This window comes from Zingiber officinale, chromosome 3A, assembly GCF_018446385.1.
Source record: "Zingiber officinale cultivar Zhangliang chromosome 3A, Zo_v1.1, whole genome shotgun sequence".
NCBI lineage: Eukaryota > Viridiplantae > Streptophyta > Magnoliopsida > Zingiberales > Zingiberaceae > Zingiber > Zingiber officinale.
Genome location: NC_055990.1, coordinates 137,431,173 through 137,438,799, shown reverse-complemented (window position 1 = coordinate 137,438,799; position 7,627 = coordinate 137,431,173). Strand labels below are relative to the sequence as shown.

The following is a 7,627-nucleotide window of genomic DNA, read 5'->3' as shown; positions in this document are numbered from 1 at the left end:
TAATTGCCTGTGTTTGGCCACTTCTTTCTGCAAATTGAACAAGGACTTCTAGAATTTTTGTCACCTCATAGGCCGCTATTAACTGTTGTCTCTTTGTTGGCCACCTCTCTTTGTGCAGGGTAGTGCACAAGAAATGAAAGGTCCAAGTTGTTGTGCTATGTGCTAATTTGGACATGTGAATAGGGAGACTGCGTCCAATCCATTTCACCTCTCTCTATCTCTCCAAACTTTACACCCATACGAAGTGAGTGACCTACTTGCGAAGCACCAAGCACAAATCTTAAATGCAAGTTCACTGAAAGAGGGCAAAACGTATCCCAAAGGTGACGGTAGATTGTTGGATGTACAAGAAGTTCCAAGTCTGAGGCAAAGCCCTGGGATCACAATTGTAGTTATCGCCTTGTGATCATTCAATAATTTTCACCCTTTTGTAAACCTTGAGGATCACATCAATATTTACATTCTAGGAAGTGTGTCATTTACTTATATTTAAACTGGTTCAGTTTATCTAGGAGGGAAACTTTTAATTCTGTTAACCAGAAAGAATCCTTAATATTTTTTTTATAAAAAAATCAAAATGGTTCTTATTTACCACCTGTTTTCAGATTCCATTCAAAGGCCAGAATGCTCACAACTGGAAAGAATGTGCAACCAGAAAAGAGGCCTTACAAAAGGATTTGATTACATAAAAGAAAGCAGAGAAAGACAAGCAGATTTTGCTGAGCAATAGTTCCTTAACCAAAGCAAGATAAGGACAGGGGCAAGGGATCCCACTGCAACAGTGTGGATTATGTGACCATGCATAATACTTCACGCTGGGAACCTGCTTGCTTTTGTTCTCTCGTCTCCACAGTCCCACAAAGGTACTACAGGATCACTTCCAAACTCCAAAGATAAAAGAAAAAGATACTAAAGCAGAAAAGGAGAGGAAGGAATCCCTCAGTATAAGAACTCGCACAAACTAATAAGTTATCCACTGTTTTGGTTCCTCTTCAAGCTCATTAGAATAAAGGGGGGGCTTGAGAGGGTGCTTAAGTTGGTAGCAGAGATGCGGAGAGACTCGTGCACTGCCTTGGCATTCTTGTTATGCATTGCTCTCGTGGTGTCCATAGAAGCACAGAGGGCAGGGGCAAGGGCAAGAGTTGCACCACAAGTGGCTGCTCCTGCTGTGGCTTCATCAATATCAAGGTCAGGTCACCAGAACTTGGATCCTTTCTACAGTAGCAAGAGAAGAGTTCCTAACGGGCCTGATCCCATTCATAACAGGTACTTTGTTTATTTAACCGAATGTTTCAAGTGTTTCGAACTCGTAAACACCGGAGATATCGTCCAGATATTGCTTGTAATTGCAGCACCTTCATACTTGCGATTGCTTCTGTTCAAGTTGTTCGTTAACAATGCAGAAGTTTTATCTTCTCCAAAATAAAAAGAAACGTTGAAAATGTGTAAAATTAATTTCAAAATTCCTGAATTATAACTTCTTACTCTGTACTTCCTCTACCTTTTTTTTCTTGTTTTACTCTGTAATTTATGAAACAAGAATGGCGCTTGCATATATTTCCAGATATAATAGTAATTGAATGAAGAAGGCAACAAGTTCAAATAAGATCCTTGTTGCTTGAAGATATTCAGATACACTTCAATAACAATATTTTAGCCAAATTGTTGTAACTATCATTTTTATGGAGGCTTAGTAGCAGAAACTAAACTTGAATATCTGCCATTGGTGCATGCCTGTGTCACTTCTGCATCATCATATATATCATAATCGAAGAGGCAAGTAGAAAATGATTAGACCTGCATGCAAATGTCCATTGTGCAGCATGAACTCAATGGGGTCCAAGACCCAGTAAGAAAAAAAGTGCTCAGTGATTCTATCTGAGACTCAGTCACTTATTGGCAAAAATAAAACAAAATAATAAAATGTTGTCACCTGAATCCAAGCATTGCCTCATCAAATCGTGCCATGCGTCTGATCACCATTTTTCCCTTTTTTTTTTCCTCAGGAGAGCTGGGAAGTCAGGAAGACCTTCAGGCAGAATATGAGGACTAAGGACCAGTGACTGAAGCATGAGAACTTGCAGAGATGGATTAGAGAATTTATATATACACATATGGTTCTCATGAATGCATGTTTCCATTAATGGGTCACCTGTTAACACACCTACACCATTAGTCCAAAGTTGTGATCTTTTATCAAGTTTATTATTAAAAGGTGGTGAAGCTTCCATCACACAAAATCATCTCCAGATTCTTGAAGAATATGACAAGAATCTTTAGCAGTTGCTTTGATGAAAGAGAAAGGGCGAATGGATACATCTTGCTTGAAGGAGGAACAACTAAACAAGGGCCAGAAAATGTTGCAGTAGAAATCAGTGGCGTCCCCAGCTTGTAACAAAAGATGTGTTGGAATTAAACTAACAGTATCTAGTCTCTTGATCATCGGTAGCATTTGGATTTGAACTAATGCATGCTAACTTTTGCTTTTGTTTCACTTTGGGCAGTGCTGCTGCTTTAATTTGTGTTTCATAAGAACTGCATTCTGACCAGTCTTAAAGTTCCAGAGTTAAAGCTGCTTGAGACATGGATGGAGAATATGTGTGATCTAGTGGTAACCAGCAGTTAATAGGTAATAGAATAATCCAATCTTTAATCACTTGTCCACTTGGAAGTCTTTTAAAAATATCCGATGAACTTTAATGTTAAGACTTCACGTCTTATTTCAAATATCTGATTCCGTATGATTAGTGTCCGATTTTTTTTTTTACCCATTTAGTATTTATGTTTATCAACTATAGACTTCAAATTATTAAGTGTATGATGAATTATAATTCATTTAGACTTTTTCACGGTTAAATATTCGATCAACATTAATTTACTACTTTCACTTGACCATCAATTTCATTAAAATCAAAATCAATCTTAGTCAATCTTAACATGAAATTAATTGTACAAATAATTTCTTATTTCTCTCTATTTGATCAAATATCCAACTCAAATTCCATCATCCTTATGGAATACCTCATGATCAATTATCAATATACATTCTCCAAGCATATCTTAATAAAGTAGTAAAATGAAAATAATTATTTTTTTAGTTGACACTATATATTCAATTTACGTCGATTAATTTTAGATGATCGATTCAGTTTTACAAAATTTTTTTATTGATCATCAAAATAAATCAAAAAATACTTACAACAGATGATCCATCAATTTAGTATTCTTAAATTAATGGTCTATTAAAAAATATTATTCATTAATTTATCGAAGTTAAAACTTTAGATATCTCGAAAAAAAAAAATTAAGAAGTCGTGTTTGCCACTGCTTTCATTGGCCTAGGGGCTCCTGAATTAATTTGTGTCTTGTACTTTATCATTGTGACTATTGAAGTATTATCGAAATAATTTTGAAAGCTTGAAAGGTGCTTGAGAGAACCAGAAAATTTACTGCAGAAAATGTATGTTTGGCACATTTAAATCACAATAAATAGGTTCACAATTATCAAATTTTTAAGTCCATCATTTTCCTTTGATAAAATGTTGAAAGTATTTTAAAGCTATAATATCGGCTAAGCCTGACCCTTTCTGGATTCTGGATCGTCTCAGTTGGGCTGGGCCGGCCAGTCACAGCTGGTGGGCTCTTTATGCTTTCTGATGCAGCTACCGCAATCAACGCCGACGCAGCCCGCCTCCCGCCTCCCGCCTCCCATGCCCTTCTTCCTCCTCCTCCCTCCGCCGCTGCGCCATCTATACTTCTGCCAACACGTCCGTGGCCATGTCCGACGCAGAGATGCAGCCGCAGAAACGCGGCCTGCCGACCCAGATCCGGAGAGCTCTCAAGGCCCTCTCCCCTGTTCAGTGAGCCCAAGAAGGTTCACATTTCTCTTTTCTCCTCTTTAGAATGGATCGGCTTTGATGGGGATCGTTTTGGACTCTAGATCTTAAACTTACATGATGCGGCGAAAATTCGCTGTCTCGTTGGAGATCGATGTCAAAGCTTCTTCTCGTAATATGCCATAACCTGCATAGATCAACACATAGTTAGAAGATGCCGGAATTATTTTGGCGATACCCTCTCATGCTTAGTCATCATGGAATTAGTAAAGATAGAAAAATAATAATGAAAAAGATAAGAGTAGAGAGATTAAGATTATTAAAATTGTCCATCATATCATTGATTACAATATTTGTAAGGCATTGTTGTTTCAAAACCTAATAGGTTAGTGAATCTAGGGGTTGGGGATTGCACGTCGTGTATGGATCATATTCAATTCTAATTTAGAGCAAGTCCCTATGGGTTGGATTAGTAGACATGGAGTCAGCCATGCAAGAGAACCTTTGCATCAACTATCTTATTCATTCTCTAAATTTATATTTCTTGACTAGTACTTCTCTAAATTTAGAGAATGAAATATATTTTCTAAATATTAAAATATCATTTAATTTGAGGGAGAGAAAAAAAATGAAGGGAATGAATTGGGTAACGAAAAATAGATATTATATAGGGTGAGAGAAAAAATAATAAAAAAATGGAAGAAAAAGGTAGTTATCCAGAGCTTCTTGAGTCAAATTTTATTCGACTCCACTACTTAGTCCGACTTGAAAGGAGAACTTGTGATACTTGTAATAATTTCTTGCCAACATAGCAGGCTCAACTTACATGGCCAATTTCACTTTGACAAATCCAACACACGTGGGTTTCCTCCAAGTCAAAATTGGGCATGAACCCACACATGACCAGCAACCCATAATCTCAAGATTCAATAACCTATTAGGGTTTGGGATCACAATCGCCTATGAATATTGAAGTCAATGGTATGCGTATGATAATCTAGTAACCTTAATCGCTCTAATCTTTCTCTTCTATTGTGATTTTTTTATCTTTCATGACTCCATGATGACTTAAGCATCAGAGGACCCTCATCGGATAACTTCGGTGTCCTCTTATGTGTGTTGATCCATGTAGATTTTTCTATATCACGAGAAGAAGTTTCTTCACCAATCTGTAGCGAGGCGGTGAATTTTCATTGCATCATTACCATTTTGGTATATCCTTGTGCCCTCATTTAACTTATATAAGTCAGTTCACACGATAACTCATTTTATTTATCTTAAGCGGATATTATATGCTTAGTGCACATTGGGTTTTGAATCTGATAGTTTTACTGAAGTCGTATTGTATTAGGCTTCAAGTTCATTTTGTGGAAGAAATATTTCTATGTATTTTCTCATGGGCAATGAAGGCCATTTATATACTAGTTTGTACAAGAACAAATTTGAAAGAGGTATTTCGAAATACATAGAATTGGTAATGTAACTATGAGTGCAATCCCTTTTTATGGTAATTATATATCCCAATGGCTGTGCTGAATATAACACCTATGCAATATGACAACCATTAACCCCCCTCTCAAACAGGTATTATCTTGCCCATATGCAATTTGGATTCCAAGAATTGCATACATTGTTTCATATGAGACTTAGTGAACATATCTACAACTTGTTGCTTGGAGGGTATGCACGAGAGCTGTATGGTCTTCCGGTGACGATGATGGTGTTCGGAATCACAATCAACCTCAATATCTCAATATCTTTAGTTTTATGAAATATTCATCATGAACTATTTGGATTGCACTTTTGGTGTTTACCATAAAGAGGGCAAGTGATGCAATAGTGAATCCCATATTAACTAATAATGATCGAAGCCTACAATTTTTGCACAAGCGTGTGCAAGCGCTCGATATTGTACTTTGATATTAGATTGTGAAACAACCGTTTGTTACTTGCTTTTTCAGAAAATTAAGACTAATCACCTGGTATTAATAGTAAAATTGACGATTTCACGAGTAATAGGGTTTTATCATATGCTAAAAAGACCAATATTGTTATGCCAAAAACTTTGAAATTTCTATATTGTAGTTTTATTATTATTATTATATGTTAATGACATGTTTGTTGGGGGAGGTATCATCCAAGAAATTAACAGGTTGAAAAAACAATTATCAAATGAATTTGCATACTGAATTTCAGGGCACAAAATGATTTATTTATTTATTTTTTGCACTGCAAGATTATTTGGTCCGAAGAAGGATTGATTCATGCACAACTCAAAGTCATGTCAGCTTCTTTGGCAAGGTGTCCAACTTTTGGTTCAACAAATGTGGTATGAGAGTGCAAGATTTCATTAAGGTAAACTTGAGAGGAGACCTTGCACACTAGAAGGCTTAGAATTGACTATATCTCCACACTAGGTGAAATTGCTATCAATTAGGCATCTCAATCATAGAAGACTAAAGCTCTCTTACAAAAAAAAGCCAAATATGCTGCTTTGATCAAAACAAGTAAGAATATGATTTGGCTAAAGAACTTTTTGCAAGGTTGGTAAGGAACAAAAATAAATAAATAATATACCTTATGTAGAATTTATCTTTTTATTTAAGCATACATAGATTAGGAATCATTTCATCTAATAGTCACTAGAGGATAAGATGTCAATAGGCATCCACTTGAGATAAACTAAGGCTCTTAGAGTCTAAAGTTGGCCTACACAATTAGGCGTTGAAGAAAAGTTGTATGCATGAGAGAAGCTTTGAAAGAGCCAAAGGATGAGATGGTCTTGACTTGGTGAATCAATCCTCAAGTAGGAGATAGTTGAAGGATAGCTTGATTGGAGGGAGGTTGATTTTATGGGCACACAAATCCAACCGATCTCAGATCCACACAGACAGTTGCGATCGATATAAAATGGTCTCACGAATCCATGTTATTCTTTCTTCTTTGAGATTGATAATCTCTTAAATCTAATCTATAAAAAGGAGAAAGTGGAAGCCTCTCATGAATCCCCAATTGTATATCTTAACCAGTAGGATTCTCTATCCTTTCGATTATTCTCAACACTCTAGACCTCATGTTTAGCTTTTAATTATCTCAATGAATATCTTAAGAGAGCTTTTAGATCCCCTGTATCTTTGTCCAAAAAGAACAAAAATACTACTATACTGTCATTTGGATAACTTATAATCCTTCTTTTGCTTATACCAAAAGATCGATAACTCTAATACAGAGAAATTAAAATGACAACAAAAACAGGATAAGATGAGAAGATGAGGTTGTAAGAATATAATCATGATTTGGTTAAAGTGGATGGATCCGGCAAAGCTTGTGAGTGCACAGAAGATGCTGGATCACAATCAGTGCATGCCTTCAAAAATATAAGTGATTAAATTAATTATGAAGAAGGTGGATCGACCTCCAACGCCATGTGGGCGATCATGTTCGCTAGCTCAAGTGCCTTCTGCCCTATCTTAATCAGTTAGTTGAATGCTAATGCAATTCTACAAACTAATTAAGTGTTTCATTAATTACACGCAATTGCAATCTCCTCAAAAAACTGGCTCCACTCACATGCCTCTTAACCATCACTCAAAATAATTGAGGTGCATGATTAAATCCTTTTTTTCCTCATCTGATCCCGACTTTGGTCTCACTTATTAGTTTGGATTGTATGTTTTTGTTGGGTTTTTCTGACCGCAAAAATTACTTTTTGCGTTGCGGAAACCCCGAATCCCATGCCACCGGATCCGTGCGAAGTTATAAAACAAAATTTTCTATGTGTATGAATTTCT

General features: G+C 36.3%; 2 protein-coding genes across 2 annotated transcripts; both read left to right on the top strand.

Annotated features, from left to right (window-relative positions):
* The first annotated feature begins 981 nt into the window (after positions 1-981).
* On the top strand, positions 982-2,410 carry LOC122054066 (CLAVATA3/ESR (CLE)-related protein 25-like). Its single transcript, XM_042615907.1, has 2 exons — positions 982-1,266; positions 2,007-2,410. The coding sequence occupies exons 1-2, from the start codon at positions 1,049-1,051 to the stop codon at positions 2,044-2,046; spliced, it is 258 nt and encodes an 85-aa protein (XP_042471841.1). The 5' UTR covers positions 982-1,048; the 3' UTR covers positions 2,047-2,410.
* Positions 2,411-3,687: 1,277 nt separating this feature from the next.
* On the top strand, positions 3,688-5,718 carry LOC122054065. Its single transcript, XM_042615906.1, has 2 exons — positions 3,688-3,874; positions 5,421-5,718. Exons 1-2 carry the CDS (start codon positions 3,711-3,713, stop codon positions 5,605-5,607), a joined length of 351 nt encoding a protein of 116 aa, XP_042471840.1. The 5' UTR covers positions 3,688-3,710; the 3' UTR covers positions 5,608-5,718.
* The last annotated feature ends 1,909 nt before the right edge of the window (positions 5,719-7,627 follow it).